At 40.0% G+C, this 19,610-nt stretch overlaps 3 protein-coding genes across 8 annotated transcripts; 1 reads left to right on the top strand and 2 right to left on the bottom strand.

Moving 5' to 3' along the window:
- Positions 1-298: 298 nt before the first annotated feature.
- Lrr (Leucine-rich repeat) lies at positions 299-11,894 on the bottom strand. Of its 3 annotated transcripts, XM_071700603.1 has the most exons (24): positions 11,637-11,894; positions 11,262-11,359; positions 11,112-11,162; positions 10,839-11,032; positions 10,576-10,753; positions 10,244-10,482; positions 10,071-10,165; positions 9,873-9,914; positions 9,386-9,573; positions 9,209-9,286; positions 8,786-9,119; positions 8,256-8,652; positions 7,861-8,179; positions 7,669-7,782; positions 7,337-7,542; positions 7,167-7,254; positions 6,596-6,817; positions 6,421-6,441; positions 6,156-6,297; positions 5,844-6,093; positions 4,956-5,674; positions 4,543-4,782; positions 4,281-4,345; positions 299-3,938 (listed from the first exon to the last, which is right to left on the bottom strand). In XM_071700603.1, the coding sequence occupies exons 1-24, from the start codon at positions 11,671-11,673 to the stop codon at positions 3,822-3,824; spliced, it is 4,434 nt and encodes a 1,477-aa protein (XP_071556704.1). In that variant the 5' UTR covers positions 11,674-11,894; the 3' UTR covers positions 299-3,821. The 3 variants fall into 3 exon arrangements, with proteins under 3 accessions (XP_071556704.1, XP_071556707.1, XP_071556706.1); XM_071700606.1 differs by lacking the exon at positions 4,281-4,345; XM_071700605.1 differs by lacking the exon at positions 9,873-9,914.
- A 91-nt stretch (positions 11,895-11,985) lies between these two features.
- LOC139769496 (enoyl-CoA delta isomerase 1, mitochondrial) lies at positions 11,986-14,393 on the top strand. 4 transcript variants are annotated; one of them, XM_071700608.1, is made up of 7 exons: positions 12,180-12,252; positions 12,392-12,487; positions 13,077-13,222; positions 13,302-13,573; positions 13,654-13,832; positions 13,919-14,040; positions 14,108-14,393. In XM_071700608.1, exons 1-7 carry the CDS (start codon positions 12,218-12,220, stop codon positions 14,275-14,277), a joined length of 1,020 nt encoding a protein of 339 aa, XP_071556709.1. In that variant the 5' UTR covers positions 12,180-12,217; the 3' UTR covers positions 14,278-14,393. The 4 variants fall into 4 exon arrangements, with proteins under 4 accessions (XP_071556711.1, XP_071556709.1, XP_071556710.1 ...); XM_071700610.1 differs by lacking the exons at positions 12,180-12,252; positions 12,392-12,487 and adding an exon at positions 11,986-12,163; XM_071700609.1 differs by lacking the exon at positions 12,392-12,487 and having other exon boundaries at positions 12,203-12,252.
- LOC139769500 (dynein regulatory complex subunit 3) lies at positions 14,240-17,672 on the bottom strand. The gene is made up of 9 exons (XM_071700623.1): positions 17,397-17,672; positions 16,459-16,742; positions 16,054-16,226; positions 15,805-15,962; positions 15,544-15,736; positions 15,185-15,389; positions 14,851-15,099; positions 14,708-14,784; positions 14,240-14,623 (listed from the first exon to the last, which is right to left on the bottom strand). Exons 1-9 carry the CDS (start codon positions 17,572-17,574, stop codon positions 14,476-14,478), a joined length of 1,665 nt encoding a protein of 554 aa, XP_071556724.1. The 5' UTR covers positions 17,575-17,672; the 3' UTR covers positions 14,240-14,475.
- Positions 17,673-19,610: the final 1,938 nt, after the last annotated feature.

Genomic DNA, 19,610 nt, shown 5'->3' with positions numbered 1-19,610 from the left:
CATGAAGTAATTAAAAGAGTATATAAAGCAATTAATAGCGTAAAAGGGTGTTCCTATTTGTAAATTTCTTAATAAAATATTAATTATTTATTAGTACTGTGATTGTTGTTATTGTGTTATTAACTTCTTATTAACTAATTAAATTAATTTTTAAAATAATTTATTAATATATAATTATTTCTTAATACTATGATTGTTATTTAAAAAATGATTACACTAATAAATAATTAATATCATTCTTATTAATAAATTTGTTAATAGGAGCATTCTTTTGTGCTATTAATCGCTTTCAGCCACATCACGAACTATCCATTTTATTGTAATTATTAATTACTACATAATTCTTATTTTAAATACGTGATACCTTTGTCCTATATTTATTACTACAATTTATTACTATAATAAATAACTGCTGTAATCTTTGTACCGGCTCTACGCACGTGCGTTTTGGATCTGGAAAAAAAGACAGATTCTATAAGCGAGTGGGAAATGAAAGTCACTCGAGTCTCTATACATGTGCGGTTACGAGTCTTTATTTTATTCATTATTAACGGATTATGTGTCGCGCTTCTATCAAGCTGTCCGGCAAAATAGATTGCAAATGTTAACATCGCTGGGATCGCTCGATTCCCGTTCGAGCGGGGCGCAATGACGTCGAAGATATTAATATTCACAATATATTTCGTCTCGCATATATATCTTTACCTCATTTCTTTCTCACGCTCGTATGTATATAGAAATGTATAATGTCGTGTAATGCATACGGGGGAATGTGTGTGTATCGGGGGAAGATTTAAATACGATATATCACACGCTACATTACACACGTCACGCACACGCACCTGATCACTTTCCTTCGCTCCCTTTATACATCATATGTGTGTGTCCCTCCATAAATATGTATTATATACACACATATACACCGAATGAGAGTAACGCGACCCCGGTTCTAGTAAGTAACGTCGTGGAATGAGAGATTACTGGCTGAATCCTCGATTATGTACAGTATCGTGGAATCGTACCGAGTTTAAGTGTACGCGATTACAAACGACGACGACGCGGCGGACGAGAGCCGGTGGCAAGGGTGGAACGAGTTTCTCCTCTAATCGTACAAAAGACGTGCTGTATAATCGCTGTATAACAAGACGTTTTGGCACAGTGGTCGGCAGAGTCGTTTCACGACGCGACGACGCTCGATTTCTCTCTCCCTCTCTCTCTCTCTCTCTCTCTCTCTCGCGGTCGACATGTAAGACGGTGCGTGTACGCCGCATACAAAAGTCGCTCGTAACGCGGAAAAAGACGCGTTATAGTGTGTAAGTTTTTAGTCGAATACACGAGACTGCGTTTAAAAATATCCCGCCCCCTAGGGGGGCAAGTCCGATAAACCTGGCCGACAACGCGTGTGCCTAAAAGTAAATATCGCAAAGACGACCTTACGAGTGGAATGTCCATCCCTCGGATCGGTCGGATCGATTAAGTATTAATACGAGACTTTCTTACGTTTATTCTAGTAGACCATGCAAGTTCGAGGGCGCGAGTCCCCTCTCGCGGAATCCGCCAAGTGTTAAGTTTAAAAAGAGGTACGCTTTAGGACCGATGTTTTCTCTTTCCTTTTAAAGGTGTCTTATATAGATCCGCAATTATATATCTACGATCTCACGCGCGTCTCGCGCGTGTAGGTTGAACAATTCGCATCTTTCTTACGCGCCTTTTATCGGTCTTACAACCTAAATACGTCCTGCACGCTCATACATACGCACGCACGCGCGCACGCACACACACACACGCGTACAATAATTTTTATTAACACGATACCTTAATACTCGTTCGCTTAACGTTAGGGAGAAAACGCTCTCCATTGTTAATGGATATAATATCATGATAAGATGCAACGATCACATGTCCTCTATGTATCATCGTATAAGGGATCAATATCAATGTTACGTGATGATAGTTAAGCGGTAAAAAAATTCACAACAGACGTTTCGATCCTTTTCCCGCGTTACTTCGCTTCGATCGACAAGAATCGTGGGATTCTCCCCCACGGGCCTTATTATTATACATAAGTCTTTTTTTTACATATATATGTACACGCGTTTGTCGCTATATAAAAGGGCAAGTACGTCTTCGATACGATTATTATAATTCCGTACTGATCTAATGCCTATAAAGAACGTTTTCATTACAAAAAAAGATTCATTCGAATCTGAAAAATTCGCAGCGCAAGGTACCTCGATAAATAATCTTGTATTGTTAGTCCTATTCAATTGAACGACGAGATATATCTAGAATTCTACATCCTCTGTCTATAACGTTAAAAACGCGCCCATTGGTTGGCGCGTACAAATTTCCCGTGATAAATTTTACGTTCACAATGATTGTTAACGCTTCATTCGATTACAATTTCAATTTCCGCAGTAAAACAATTTCAGAAAAGTATCACGTTGCTAGAAGTTGAGATTCAATTTAGAATATCTCCGTAAAATAGTGGATACCAACTTGTGCGGCAAAATGAATTCAATCTATCTGTTATAAAGATAAGTTCTCGTTTTATGCGCGATCAACTCCGTCGTCCGATAAAGAAACTATTAGCTGCACATAAATATAAGTAATAAATATAATAAAAGCTGCCATTTAGAATTTACCAAGCGGAAGAATCCATCTGCTAGCACACTTATCTATAGACAGTAAAACGTATTATCGTGTGACAAGAACTTCAACTAAACTGAATCTCATTTCTACAAATTAATCACAGATTAAAGACATATCGCACTTGACGAAACATATTATAACGGACATTACCTTTACGAAGAATACGTATGCACGAGATGCCATTGTTGCAACTTGTTACACGATCTTGGAAGACACTCACAATGTGTTATCCTATTTCATAGCGTTTTTCACTGGCAGAGCTGGTGCGCATTCAGTGCACATTAAAGCCGTCGTACACAAACCAACGTAAAGTGTATGTTTAATATAAACGGGTTAAATCATGAAATCGTCAATATTCTTTATTGCACTATTTGGCAAAATATGTACTGGGTATTTTATCAGTCGAAATATTTGCATTTTACTTTAAATATTAGAGATTAAATCAGTGTACAACGGCTTTAATGTGCACTGAGTGCGCACCAGTTCTGCCAGTGAAAAACGCTATCAGTTGCCGCTACCCTTAACGTCTTATCAAAAGTGAAGACGCCTATCTGGCTTCGAAATGTGTCTTGTCTATTCTAGACATTCTCGCTGTTGAAATGCGTAGACAAACAATATATAAGTATGTACATAATAAAACGAATCCTCAAAAGAGTAAAACACTCTCGTTAATATCTTCACGTGGCATCGTAATATATCGCTCGCCAAGAATCCGACGGAATGGGACTTAATCTCACTGGAAGTGTCAAGTATCTTAATAAAAAAAAAAAGATCGAAACGCACGGTTAAAATTAATTGGTCTTCGTACATGAAATGTATTGGTAAAGCGTATACGGACAATACGGATGAGTACGACTAACAATAAGTCGAAATTTACGGCCGCGTGTAAATACGCGGCGTCATATAAAACTAGTATAAGATTCTCTAATGCCACTTTAACAGCAGAACACAGTACTTGAGTTGCTGTAAAAACTTTCAGTACCCTGTCTCTAATGTTAAAACCGGTCGAGACGTATATATATGTATATTTATATACACGATAAAAGACTTTCTATGGCACGAAGACGAAAAGTACTGTTGCAATCTCGCGTGCCAGATTATCCCGGCATCAGCATACGGAAGAAAGTGCTCCTTACGGCGCAACGCTGACGATCCGTCCGTGCGCGACGTCAAACGTCAACCACGTCGTTGTTGTTGTAATTGAAGTTTGAATCGCGCAGGAATGAAGTGCGACGAAGCTTAAAGCTGAGGCGACTCTCCTCAACCATTTTCGGCACTTCCGTTGCCTGCGAAGCAATACAATACAATAGCTCTTATTCGTTATATAAAATTCTAACGAAACGTTAGCCGCATAATCGTAATTATTTAGCTCACAATTATGTGGGACGAAATAACTATAAAGTAATATTAATAGAGCATACGCATGTAAAGAGTTTACGTCAATGTTGGGCAACAATGATCCATTACTTTTGTGATTACTTTGGCGATTAATTAATAACAAGATTGCATTCTGCCCTTCTTGGAGCTATGGTAGCTAGTAACACGAGCGATACGAGCGGTTATCAGCAAAAACACGTATTTCACTGTGACAAAAGGTCTTCACGACAAGAAAAAAATAAATAAAATACCTTGGCATCTGCTCGGTCGACAGAACGTTGGAGTAGCGACCGCCATGCTGCAGGTGTGGCATGCTCTAAAATAATAGGTAACGGGCGTGGCTTGTACATTAAAGGATATATACATGCGTGTTTTTTAGTGCTATATTAAGGAGCGTAAGGATGCGCGCATCGACGATGCCTAGGATCGAGAAATGTGTGTACGGCGAGTCAACTAAGAAATTAACCATGCGGCACAGAGAAGCGGGAATATACCAGGGCGAACGGTACATACCGTTCTCCTTCCTGTCCGTCTTGCTCTTGTTCAGGCTCGCCGCCAATTCCCTCACCGATCTCTTCTCCACGCTCGTGTTGCTCAACGAGCTCGCGGTGCTGCTCGCCGATAACGTCGGCGGCAAGGAAGCCGGCCCGCTGACACCGCTGTCGGTCGACTCGTCGAGCGCGTCACCGGAATCGGGCGTGTTGCCGGCCGAGGTGTTCGGACTAGAGCCGTCGCTCAACAGACTAAATTCTCCTGGAAAATTAAGCGAAGTCAGAGTTTTCACTCACCATAAGTTTCCCGTTATCTTTTTTCTTTATTAGATTAGCTTTCTTATGGAGTTTTGCATATTAAATGTTTTCTCGAGATTCTCTATAAACAATTGCGTCGCACCTTTCGTCAAAGAGCTAATTCTGAATGTGTCTTACCGGATTTTCGATCAGTGGCCATGCTCCACGGTCGCGGTTTAGGCGCCGTCGCCGGTGGGGTGGGCTTATTTTTCATAAGCGAGCCGTTGCTCTTGCCGTCGCTCGTAGACCCGCTACTCTTCAACGGTTTCAATACAGGAGACTTGGCCGAGTCGGATGTGCCCTTGGTGCCACTGCTGTTACTGTTTATCGGACTTCTCAGATCGTGACCGGTCGACCGTAGCTTGACGGACGAGGAAGACTTCTCCGCGTCGGTTGTGGACTTCTTCACGGCACTCTTACGATTCTCCTGGTCCTTCTCCGACGTGCTCGCTCCGAAGGTGTCGTCGATGTCGTGCGAGCCGCGCGGGCTCATGCTGGACACGTTTGTCAGCGTGCTGCGCTTAGAATCATCGCTCGCGTCGTTCCCGGCGGGGCTGCTACAAGTCTCCTTCGCGAAAGCCTCGCCTTTCGATCTCTCGTGGGCCTGAGCACTGTCCGTGGTGTTTCTTCGGGCGAGCGGTGACGCGGTAAGCGGAGAATCACCTTGTGATCTTCTACCGACAAGGGGGGAAAATTTTTCCAAGTTGTCGCTGGATCGCGAGCGTGGCGCGGGTTCTAAAAGCGTCTTTAACATCGGCGAATTGCAGTTGTGCTTCTTTTCCATGTCGGGTGGAATGCTCTTGTGGCTCGTCAGCGATAGATTAGGACTGCCATCCGTTGGGAAGGTATGTAGAGAGCTGTAAATTACAATATAGGTAATGTAAAAAAAATAGGTAAAAAAAAAGGTTTTACAGTCACATACATTGACAAATGATAGAAAAAAAAAAACTGAAGAGAGGTGAAGCGTACTCTGTCAAAAATAGAATATTTTGTGTGGAAATACAAATAGTAGAATATTATATTTACCTGTCGTCGCTCGTAGGCGATATCAAAGGCGTGGTAGGTGTAGTAGGTCGGAAAAACACGTCAAGACCCTCACCCAGAGCGAGACCGTCGATCGGTTGATCCGGTCTTAACATCGGTCTCGTAGGCGCTCGCGTTTTCGTTCTGCGCGGTCTGGACTTGACCAGATGCTGCAACTGCTGACCCACGGTGTGGGGTAATTCCGAGACGGAATCTAACGACTCGGTCAACGAGTGCTCAGTTTCTGAGATAGCTGCAAAACACCAATCATATTTTGCAATCTGACAAATTTACGATAGAGCAATGAATACGAACCTTCCGCTTGATTCTTCGGCAATGACGGCAAGAGATCCGGTATATCATCAGCGGATAAGCCTTCTACCGAATCCACCACGGACTTGGGCCTCAATTTCCTTCCGTGCAGACTTTTACGCTTGTTCGACAGATGTGGCGTCGCCTAAATAAAAAAAATGTCGAATTAACGCATCGAATATTCGTATACGATGATCATTCATATCATAATTCGTGGAATATTTTATATACAACTGTTTGCATTTCCATACATATTTGCAATACCTACCAGATTAAGATAATCCAATTTCTATGTAAGCGTGTAAATAAAAATAATGTATATTTTAGCTGCAGGCAAATTCAGGAGGAAATATTTATATATGGTAAAACGTATGCGCTTTATACGTTTAAGTAACTGTCCAATTGTTCGAACATTAAGATGTTAAAGGATTCGAAATTCTTACCATCGGTGATTGATCGCTGACGCATTGACCAATGGAATCTGCCAGCGAGCATGTCTCCGGCGGACAATCTTCTTCGGACGCGAGGCTGGCTCTGCCAGGAGCTAAACTCATGGAGACACCGCTCGCGCTAGTCACGCCTATCACGCTTCCGCTGCTCATCGAGCCGGCGCTAGGTCGTAAAACATCTGGTGTGCTGCTTCGTGTTCGGCTATCATCGCCAATCTGAAAGTATTTTGTTACATTAGTCCGTATCATTATAAGAGTATCGAAGTATCGTTAATAAGGAAAGATCGATTTTAAGCATTTGTTTCCCAAAATAATAATTTACTCGTTTAGAGATTCATATCTATTTGTCAAGTTTCAAATTTTATTCAAGGTGTAAGCTATAAGTTTTTGTGAGTTGATAAATTATATTAATATCAATAGAAAACATTATTCAAATTTAAGAACTAATTTCTCTGCTTGAAATTAGATTTCCGAGCTGATCTTTTGCATTAATATTAATTGTGGATAGTTTTTTTTTAGGATCGACGATATATTCTATGATATTAAGAATTTTTTTTAAACTTACCAAAGTTTTATAACTTCTTGATAAAGACTCGATTACCTCGTCTGTGATTCTGTCGGATATATGCGCCGCAACTGCTAAATTGAGTTCACTAAAAAAGAGAGAAAATAATTAAAATTATAATAAAAATAAATCGCTATACGTTTATATCGAGATTATTCTAAAATTCTTACTTGACTCTATTAACAATATCTGCGCCAGCTTGTTCGGTAACAGTGGTGTGTATGAATTCGTTATTGATTTGATTTTTCTCCTTGCAGGTATTACGAAGATCGTCTTGCACCGCGATCGGTTCACTTTCATCGCCCCTGATCACCGTTTGCGAAAGTATAGTAGGACATTGCTCATTCGCGCATTTTATCATCGCGTCCAAAGAATCCTGCATCAATCGTAAGTTTCTCACATTATACATAGTCGTATCTCTCAAGAAAATAACGACTATTCCAAACTTGCGATTTGAACCAGTAGGAAAGCAACTGTAAAAATCCATTAGACGCACACATACCTGTAGATATACCGTTATAACTTTGTGAAGTTCATTCGCCATATCGTGCAGCTTTAGCTCGATTGGATTATTCTCGTCACGTCTTTGAAGCACTTCGTGTAATCTTGGCAGTAGCTGCAAAAGACGTAACATGAATACTTCAACGTCTTCAATCGAGGCTTGATCCTCAATTGAAATTTCCATTAGTCGCACCTGTTTAGAATTATCCGCGTCTTGTATAAGCCCGGTCGCATAATTGATATCGTTATTAGCGTCGCAGCTCTCCGCCGCGAGGGCCTTGATGGTGTCCTGGGTTTGAACGACGAGTCTGTCGACCATTTGCTGCGTGGAGCTCAACAGAAATCCCTGTTGCAACCTGAATGCCTGCCCGTGGCTGTATTTGCACGGCGTGACGTTTCTCTGCAGCAGATCTTGTATCTTCTTGGCTAACTGCTCCGTTTTCTCCGCGGAGGTTTTCATACAAGGTTGCAGATCGTAAATCGGAAACGGCATATGCCGTACGCTACAGTTTCTGCAAGAGTAAATTATTTTGTGAATTTATCGCATTCCCTTTTATTTCCGAGCTACGTGCACACACGCGTGCATACTTCTCTAGAGCGTGAACGATGTCCGCGTAGCCTTGTAACGTGATGTTGTTCTTGTCGTATATAATAGTCCGTAAATGATTATTGATCTGCAACGCCTTCGCCAGCAGTCTCGCGCCGGGATCACCTATCTGATTACCGCTAATGTCCAGGGTGTGGAGACACGTGTTGCTGCCAAGAGCGTTGATCAGGTTGTAGAGGTCGCCCTTTAATCGTGAGTCAGGTAGATGCAACGCCTGAAGGACGCAGTCGTCCTCCTGAAGCATTTGCACCAGGGCGTCCATCACGACGGCTATGTGCTTGCTCTTCATACTGGCGGTATTACGTCCCATGTATAGCTGCTTTATCGATTTGTTTTTGCCCACCGCCGTCACAACTTGCGCCAAATCGACGTCCATGTCTGCGAATAAAAACATCGATTCCATATCTAGTCTGTTTGAGACAGATTTAAGGAAACTGACTGAAATACTTTTACATAACTCGATCCCTCCTTTCGATCTCGGATAAATAATATTGCCTCAAACTGTACGTACTGCTATCCGATATATCCAACGACGCTATACACCGAACTCCGTGAATGCACGATTCCAGAACGTGCGCGCCCATGGAACCCAGATTGTTTCCGCTCATGTCAAGCTCTAGGCCAACTGTACTTTCGTTGCACGCCAGACCGAGTAGCAGGTGTTTCAATGCCTCCAATGGTAATTTGCACGAAGATATATTTAAGTACTTCAACGAGAGAGTCGCCGTGAAAAATTGCTTAAAACTCGGAGGTATTTCTTTGGTCTTCTTGCTCGAAAAAGAATTCCGGGCGACGTTCAGGTGGACTAGATTAGTTGCACAACCCCGTAATAATGCTCCGAATAACTAAATCAAGTCGTAAAGAACAATGTTAAGTGTATCGGTCGAGTGCCGATTGCAGAAGTTACTATTCAAAGATAGAATTAGCTACTTACACATTCTAAAGTCGTATCTGTACCGCTAAGATCTAGGTGTGTTAAACTATTAGGTTGCGCCAAGAAATTGCACAAATTCTGCAATCATTAAATACACCAATTAGGATTTTAATCGCGATTGAAAGGTCTCTTGTAACTTATCGCCGAGATCAGTCTGCAATTCCATTACGAACTTACATTGACATCGTCTTTCAAGGTGTTCTCCGAAAGATTCAGATATCGCAAACTAGTCGGCATGCTTCTGTTCAAGCTTAATGCATGCGCTATTTGGCTTATACCTTTCCCGGTTAATCCACAGTGGGCCAAATTCAACTTTTGTAAACCTTTAGGCAACTTGCCGATAGGACCGCTGAGATGAGTACCACCTTAAAAATATGTCACAAACTTAGTAAGGTGCATAAATAATAAAAATAATGGAAGCGTTTGCTTGCAGTGATCAATACTATTTTAATATATTAATGCGACGCTTATGTACAGATCGAATGTGGAACATTTACATTATTCAAAATAAAAAAAGAAACTAAAGGGATAAAAATACTGAAAGTTTCTCTACAAAATATATAAAATAAAAGTGCATATATTTAGAGAAAAGAAAAAGTATATAAATATTATATATATTAGTATAATTACTAGGAATAATTAAGATACATGGTTATTGGCACACCTTGCATTAACTTGGCTATTATCCCACACAAGCTAGAGGCTCCTACAAAAAATATAAAAAAAAATCTATTCAGGACACTTTTGACATTATGGTTAACAGTTGGAAAATGGAGATTGCTTTAACGGGTGTAGTGCAGATGAAGTTTTCAAATTTACGAAAGGGACACTGAATAAATCATTGAAATAAATTAATATATACCTTTGTCCTCGATCATATTGTGCGACAGATCTATCGTTTGCAGCATCGTGTTAGCGTTAGAAATCAGGGCTAACGACAGCTTGTGAGCAAAATCCCTTTAAAACCAAGTACGTTATAAGTATGCGTTAAATACTTTCTCTGTGTTTCAAAGCCAATTGCTAATAAGCCATTACCACTTAATCCCGAGATTGTCCAAATAAAGCTCCTGAATGGATAAGGATCTTCGCATAACGTGTAACAGTCTCTCTAGGGGCTCGTGATTCAGCTTGAGATGGGACGCTCTTAATTTCGTGAACCAAGTGTTATACTCCAAGGCCGAGATAATTGGCACCAAGTCCTTCTGATCCAGATGATCGAAGTCTCTCAAATTCAGCTCCCTGGTGTCGTGCGAAAGGTATATCGTATCGACGTCCTGAAATTCGTATCTCTCTGAATAAGATTTTTGTGGCGGACAATTTCATGCATTGTTAGAGCAAGTTCGGAAAGGATGCCATTAATATCTCACCCAGGCCACTTCCTCCCTGTACGGTACACCGTGCAGGTCACACATGCACGCATACTGAGTGGAGAAGCCGCCGCAGGGCCCAGTGTGTCTCGTGGCCTCTGTGCTCCTAGCTAACTCGCTCCCTCGTATACTCTGCAGTCTGCTAGCTGGTATTACCTCTATTTTTCGTATAATGTAACTGAAAATAACAATTCGAAATACATGATCAATGGGATCTTACGAATGAGAACAGATTCTCAGTTACAAAACAAAGCGGAACGTACTTTAACGGTACAGTAGGAAAGATATTTCGAATCGCCGTATGTAAGGCCTCTATCATAGCGTCCACCTCCGTGGTATCGCCGCCGACGCTGTTCGTAGTAAAATTGTAGTATCGCTCTCCGACGGTCAAACATAGCTGATTTGCCCTCCTCGACTCTATGGCCGTTATTTCTAGGTAGTGAAAATGGCAGTCGATCTACGAGGGAGTAAAATTTAAATGCCGCATAACAAACAGGACGAGAGAGTAAAGGAGATTGCAGACGAACTGAACTTACTCTTGTGGGTACTTTGGCCGATAAGAGAAAGAGGCGACATGGCGAAAACACCTTGAGGGGGAACAAGAAAGAATCAATTGAGCTTAACAGCAAAAAGTGACGAGGGAGAGAAACAAGGAAAAAGAGAGAAGACGGAAAGCGATTACTCACGAGAACACGATTCTCCTGTTTATCCTGCTTCGTTTCCAACTTCACCACATTCTTCAGCAGTATCTTCACATGCTTGCCAAGTAGCGCTTTCACCGATTCTGCAAGTAATGAATCATTCACACAGCCGTATACTCTTAACGCACGGGCTAACGGGACGCCGGACGGAAAGTGGCACGAAGATTCTACTGGCCGGTCGTGCCTTTTTACCGCGTAAAGGAACGACGGGCTGATTAATCACGAGAAATCTCACGCGAAACGAGGCGGGAGAGGCGGCGAGATCGGCGCTCGCCCGACGAGACGGGCGAGCGATCGCGCGCGGATGACAGCTCGACGAGCGGACGTAAACACCAGGCGCGACGTAGTGAGAGAACGAACCGTTTAAATCCTTCGTGAGCTGCGACCGGGTTGACATTTTGCTAGCTGAAGTCTTCCATTGAAGTTCGCCGTCCCATCTAAGGTGCCGTCGTCTCCGTCTCTCTCTCTCTCTCTTTCTGTTTCCCTCCTTCTCTCCTTCTCTCCCGGTCGCTTATCCTCGCTCCTCACCGATCTAGGAGTGCACCGTCGGGACAAAGGGCGATGTCACGAGAAGACGAGCAGGCAGCACAGTAGCGGCCATGTTGGCACCTGTCCGCGATTGGCCCGCGACGACGGTCACCGATGATCGGCGATGATCGGCGACGATGGCCGCGCGAGCTCCGGAGCGCCGGTGACCCTACCGACGGTCGCCACCGGCTTGCGGAGCCGGTACGGCCGGTACGTTACGCCCTCTCGGGAACGGGAAACACTCCGCAGCGGCGGAGCGGAAAAAACGGAGCAACCTATAGCTAGAAAGTGTCTGGAGTCTGGACTCTGGACTCTGGGACCGACACGTAAACAATCCAACAATTGAGAAGGAAATACACGTATGTATCGTGAATCGCCTGCAAAATTTTAAACTGTAAAATTCGTTGTCTACAATGGCAGCGGGAGTACATGCAGTAAGGCGTAAGCAGTAAGCTATTGACCGACCACAGTGGATTATTCTTGAATTGTAAAAATCCCATTAGTTAATAGCTTACTGCTTACGTCTTACTGCATACTCCTGCTGCCATTGTAGACGACGCTCACAAGTGAACTGTGATTATTTTAAGCCGTGGAAGAAAAAGCTACGTTAAATATATCCACGTTACGTGCCGAATGATTCCAAAGGCAGTCGAGAATGTCAGAGATTATCCGATTATCCCCAAGTTCGTAGAAAATGTACTCTGACATTCTGTATTTATAGGCCTATTCTGTAAATCTTCGCACAACTTTTATATATATATATATATAATAATATCTGCGCACAATGCAAATGTAACGATAACGAAACTGTTATCGAGTCACAGACATTATTCTGTCACCTTGTGATGTGACTTGCAGAAAGAGATAATTAATAGCTCAGCTTGCCGATTTTTGCACGATTAATTGTTCGCATTTAATTTAGTTTTATTATCAATCTGTTATTATGTGAGAAGAGGTCGATAGCCAAAATATTAATTTAATTTAATAAAATAAAATAGTTTATTAACAACAATATATTAATGGCAATTGAACGTTTCAACTGTACTTAGTCTTATTCTTCAGCAACAATAATTTAATCCCATTGTTAGTAAACTAGATTTTTAACCAATATATCCTTATTTTGCTTGTATTTTGACAGTTGACCTTTACATAGCTTAGCTTATAACGATTTCTCTATTTATCTATTATTTAATTTCTCAGGGGTTACATTGTCATTCAGCTTACTTGCAAATGTGACGAAGATCATTATTCTGTTTATTTTACATGTTGCAGAGTCCATCATCTGCACTCCGTACTTGAAGAAGACTTCGTAACTATGACTATTTTAAAGGCGCTAATCGCTGGTGGGCAAGCGTGTCTCAGAAGATCTTATGCTACAGGTTCAAAGTACATTGAAACGACACGGGACAGTGACACAGGTAAGAATGCTGCAGTTTTGATCAACTTCTATCATACAGCCGTTTCTCTCGAATTTCATTTCACTCGATTATTGAACAGGGATCGACATTATATCTATGGCGAGAAAACCTGTCAACAGTTTGAACACAGAGCTGTTGAGTGAATTGAACGCAGCTTTAGTAGAGGCTCAAAACAGCCGCAGTAAAGGTGTCATATTGACGTCGTCCTTGCCAACCGTATTCTCGGCGGGACTAGACATCATGGAGATGTGTACGACTGATAAACAGAAACTTAGTGATTTCTGGCAAATGTTACAAGACACTTGGCTGACTATTTATGGCCTGACTATACCGATCGCTACTGCTATCAATGTACAGAGCCTTTCAAGTGTTACTGTATACGTCTAGCATGTCTCTGCTCAATATTTAATGGGATGCTTCTTTCTGCACAGGGCGCCAGTCCTGCCGGAGGTTGTCTGTTAGCAATCTCTACGGAATACAGAGTTATGGTCGAAGGTAAACATACTATAGGATTGAACGAAACGCAATTGGGTATTGTCGCTCCAAAATGGTTCAGAGATTCGTATATCTCGGTGATAGGCTATCGACAAGCCGAGCTAGCGCTTTTAAGGTACGTAAGATATTTAATAAATACGTACGTAATGTGTTTAATAAATACGTGACAAGATCTTATATTATATAACTGTTACATTTCAGAGGATCTCTATTTAAACCTGAGAAAGCGTTGCAGCTTGGACTCGTGGATGAGCTGGCTAAAGATAAAACGGAAGCGATCGAAAAGTGCAAAAATTATATATTATTTTACAATAATATACCAGGTAAGAATACTGTACTATTATTTACATTTTGCATTGATACACTAATCACATATCGTTATCGATAAAGGTTTGGGAAGGGCTGTAACCAAGTTAGAGTTACGAAACGACGTGATTCAGTGGCTGAAAAACAATAAGGAGGCTGACACCAACCAATTCGTGAGCTATACACAATCACCGAAAGTACAAGCTGGTCTCAAACTTTATGTTGAACATTTGAAGCAGAAGCAGAAGCAATAGATATCTCGATAAGAGACTATATCCCGTTTTATACTTATACATCAAAATTTTGTATATTTTATATATATATTATCTTTTATATCACAATATATATTTTCATACTATGTGTTAACAAATGTGACACTCACTTCACTCTATTTCCTGAATTTTATTCCGTACCGTCAAAAAAGGCAAGAAAACGTTATAACAGATTAATCATTAATTTTCCAATATACCGTCATCGCCTAGATCAATGTCCTCCAAATCTAACTGTTGTGGCAAGCTTAACGAATTAAGTTGTTGCTGTTGAAACTCAAAAAAATGCGATATTTCCAATATTTGCTGACGATTCCTTGTATTCTCATCCCTGTTCATTGAAATTTTTCTATGAATTTTTCTGTTTATGAAAACTTTTCTATAAAATGTCTCTATTGAAATGATAGTTACTTACGTGATTAACTGATCGATGTAGTCTTTGAGCCAATTGTCGAGTCGATTTATCATGCGCTTCTCTCGATCGTCTATCACCTGTAGATTATGCTTGTCAATTATTATTGCCATTTATTTTAACAATTTCAAACTTTTATTGTTTACCCGTAAGTGTATATCGTGCGAAGCGGCAAGAGTGGTGGCCAAAGTATCCTTGTCGCAGCACAGATCCTTAAGATGTAATGGTATGTGTGCCTCGTCCTCAAAACCGCTTAGATAACGTAAAACTAACTCGTTTATAACATCGTTATATTTAATCTCCCCGTTTCGTAACAGGGAAAATTGTCCTCGCGCGGTTTCTAGGAACGAGTCGACCATGTCTGTCATATTAATCCCGAACACTTCGTTTATATCCTTTTTTTGGACAAAGAACAAAGTCGCCCTTTCAAATCCGATTTATTTTACGTTAATTTTTTATAAATTAATGTCATACGCGTACCTCCATTTGATCATGTAATATCATTTCTTTAGACATTAATTGATTTCGCGCCTTGGACAATAAATCATCGAATTCATTGAATAATTCCCTTGCTTTCGCGGCCGCGTTCTCGGCCTCTTCTTCTTGCTTTTCTACCAAAGCTTCCATCACATTTTTTATATTCGCAAATATCTTTGTCCTTTTCTCAAGTACGTCATCCACGATTCTTATACGGTAAAGCAAAGAAGGAAGTTACATATTAGATGATACAGCCGTTACACATAATAATAATAGAAATAGATTGCGAAGGTCAAAATAAATAATCACAGTTTTAAAAGTACAGACTCTCATTTAATTCTTATAATTGTTATTTCTTTTACCTTCTCGCTTCATTTTGCGTATTTTCCTTGCCTTCGTTAACAGCAACTTCAAGCAATCTTATGTCCTCTGTTCTCTTATCGTTCTCTCGTAAACCCAGCTCGTATAATTCGCGGCATATTGCAATGAACGACGTTTTGTACTCCTCGAATGCGCTCTGCGTGTTTTCGTTTATCGTGGACAACGTTTTGCCTGCTACTCGCGTCGGTGCATTTAAATAAATTGTATGTTAGACAGCAGGAAGAAACGAGATATAAATCTACCTTCATCGGAAGAGAACATCTGTTGAAACAGGTAATCTCCATCAAGGTGCTCCACGTACGACGCAGACAGCAATGCGATCTTGTCTTGAAATTCTCGTTGCAGCGCCAATTCCGTTCGGATCTTTGCCTCGTTTTCCTCGAGATTGCTGATTACACGACTACAGAAATGAAACGTCATAATTATTCATTTACAATGCAAAATATTTGAAGGACTTTTCTTTACTTTACTATGTTTAAATTAATAATCACTAATGTTTATCGATGGCGGATTGACGCTGACTCTCGGATATCATTCTGTATTGATAATAAGTTAACTGAGGCACAAATGCAAACAGATAGTCCAAGTATCCGTCCGTCTCCGTGCAAGGATTGTCGCACATGTTCAAACTTTTGAGCGACTTGAAGCCACGTAGATATACAACCTGGATAAATAAAACTTTATGAATGATAAAGTGATTATTTATAATTCAAATTATACATTTAAGATTATCTTAAATTACGATCTTGAGATGCCAGAGTTATCTCATTGACCGAATGGGATCTTCAAAAAGATTATTTAAGATCAGATTACTCGAGACGATTTTAAATACAAGATTGGATTGTGAATACCAAAGAAGCGCAAGAAGAAGATACGAGACGTTTAATCATATTTACGTGATTCCAGTCGTCGATCCTATTTTTACCGATGTTTAAAATGGTCAACTTCCTCAAGTTGTTTATACCCTGAACGATCGAGATCTCGTTGCTGTGCAGAAGCAGAATCTCCAGTTGACGTAAATTGTTCAAGTTTTCCATAATCTTGATGCGATTAAACGAGAGGTCCAGTTCCCTCAGGTGACAGAGCTCATCCAGGTTCTCGATTCTCTCGATAACATTGTGAGACAGCGACAGTTTGACCAAGTTTTTCAACAGCCAGAGGTGATCGATGTTTAAGATCTCTGCGACGTGATATATGGAGAAAAATTAGAATATTAAAATCAATTTATCGAGTAACTATAGCGATGTGCGGGCAATACAGAATAAATAGATATCGATGTTCTCGGCCTTACATCTAATTCTTGTGAGTTTTATTTCATCTTTGTGCTCTTGAACTACACATCGATTTTACTATTCAGTCTGGAAACATAGTCTTATGCCATAAGTAAAAATGCAATTTTATATTATTAAATTGATATTTAATACAATATTTATAATTCAATTTTTTACTTAAGATTGTTTTATATATGTAATGTCTCTCTTAAAGTAGTCCTGAGACTTTATAACGAGATGATCCCCAGGTAGCAAGCACTCGTCATTTTGACGTCAAATGACGTCAAAAGACGTCAAAATGACAGACTTTTGACGTCAATTGACGTCAAAATGACGAGTCTTGCTACCTGGGTCGTGTAATATATACTTCGAGACCATACTTGACCCTCCGAGGTCACACCTCTTTTTTTAAGGCCGCCCCCCCATGTGGCCTCAAAGGGTTAAGACAATTTTAAATATAAAATCAGACTATGAATATCGCAATTTAATTTGTTACTGAAATTGGCTCGGTATATCATTCTGAACATTATTCATAGCGATACGTGCGCACGGCTGCTGCCTACTGAGGAACTCGATGCGAATCTCTTGCAATTTATCCAGCTCGATTCCGTCCTGAAGAAACAGGCGGCCGCCTTCTTTCTTCGGTCCCTGCTCGATCGCCAGAGAAACGAGCAAGCTGCGCGTTATCACGCCAGGCTCCGCGGCTTCGCGCAACGCGCTGACCGTATCCACCCTGTGCATCCCGTTTCACACCTCGATTTCAAGCCCGCAAGCAGCCTAACTTCGCAGCCGAATCCAGAATTCGTTTGAGATTCTTCCTCTTCTTTAACAAATCGGCTGGTTCCAGGCAATCTCACCGTCGACATCCTCCATGGCAGTGACGTTAGAAATCGTTTGCGTTGCCTGCGCAACGGTATGAGGCGGGCTGAGTTTTTCGCACGTGTTTAAAGGATATGATTCACCAGTGGTTCTCAGGTGTCCTTATATTTTTGGGTACATCTAAAACAAATTGTCGTCGGTGTATTGAAAACGGGTTCAATAAAATTCGCAACTCGTCGGGTGTTTGTGAAAGGGTGAAAAGATCACTAAAAAAAAATGGGCGAAGCAGTATATTTTGGCTGAGAGTGGTCACTTTAAGCTCTTGCTTTAAGATTTGTTTTATTTCACTTTTATTTTCTACTGTTTTGTATTGTTAGAAATAAAATGATAAGCTTTGTAATTGTCTTAAGTTTTGACTTAAGTATGAGTTTAACGTAAAAACGATGCATTTTTAGTTATACGTTTATGTGAACTGATTTAATTGTTTATTTTGACGAGTAGAATACACCCCTGAAGAAGCGGCCCACAATCATGTCGCACCCAGTATTGCGCATAATTACCGCGCCTGGCTCTTATTGCCTCTTTCATTATTCTCATTTGATGAATATGTGAGCATCATTTATCTGACAATGAGCGGTTCGCATAAATAAAACCACTTCGTCGCCATTGCCGTTCCACGCAAACTGTGTTGTGCGTGGACTTGGAGAGAGATATTACCGTGTCTCTTGAAAGTATTTTTCCGATGGTCTAAATTCTAAATTACCATACAGACAGACAGACGTCATGATGTGTATAATTCTTTATAACCATTTTGGAAACCGGTTTCCAAAAAATTAGTAACGAAAAATTATCCATAAAAATTATCCATAAAAAAAATTCAGATTAATATCTCAAAATTTTCGCAAATTAGAGCAATTACGTACATTTTTTTAAACAAAAATCGGAAACCCCTTTATTATTAGCAATTTTTCTAATTCTATTACATTTTTCAGTTCTTTCTACCCCTATTTCATACATAATTCTTTAAGATTCGGTCAATTAATTCCCGAAAAATTGGAAAAATTTCGGTACCGGCTTCCAAAAAATCGGTAACGAAAAATTATACACTTTATAGCACTCCCCGGAAAATTCTACCCCTGATTCATATACAATTCTTTAAAATTCGGTTCATTAACGAATGAGTAGTTCGCGGTAAGACAAATAGACAGACAGACAGATAGATGTCAGGTACTTATAATAATAGATATTAAATAATTGATTATTCTAAAGAAAATTACAGTTTTATAATATAAAAAATTTTTTTTTTATAAATCTGAAATATCGCGAGCTCTGTGTTCTTCTATCACCACGCATGGTATACGTGCACGAGCACAAAGAAAAAGACAAAAAATTACAAAATTTTTAATAAATTTATTTTATTTTCAATTATTTTTAATAAATTTATCTTTAACAAATAGACGTATGGTTGGAACTGTTAAATTTAGTTTTTTGTTTAAATTTAATATAGTAACAAAAATAGTAACGATTCGTTAATTTTTGAGTAAAGGTAACGATAACGATTCGAGTTACTTTTCAAAACTAGTAACGATAATCGTAACAAACTATTTGTTTTTAATCGGTAACGAGTAACGGTAACTAGTTAAAAATATAATTTTCCCAACTAAGAATGAAAGTTATATTACTAATAATTCAAAAAACTTTTGTAATTCCAATAATATCAAAGTAAAGAGTGACAAGCGTATGAAAGTAATAAAACTTAACAACAAATACTTATATATTCACAAAATGAATGTACAACGTACAGTTCTTTACATCACCTTACCAGGTAAAATTCCAGCTTTCCGGTATTACGGACGGTTATATATATTAGCTACATTTGGCGCAATACGAATGAACAATTTTATATCTATTCGCAAAACAGCATATTAGGATTAATCTGTTTTTATATTGCAGTATGA

Source organism: Temnothorax nylanderi, unplaced genomic scaffold, assembly GCF_030848795.1.
Source record: "Temnothorax nylanderi isolate EJ_2023f unplaced genomic scaffold, tnyl_v1.0 TNYL_tig0022_pilon, whole genome shotgun sequence".
NCBI classification, from domain to species: Eukaryota; Metazoa; Arthropoda; class Insecta; order Hymenoptera; family Formicidae; genus Temnothorax; species Temnothorax nylanderi.
This window is presented reverse-complemented; position numbering and strand designations above follow the sequence as displayed.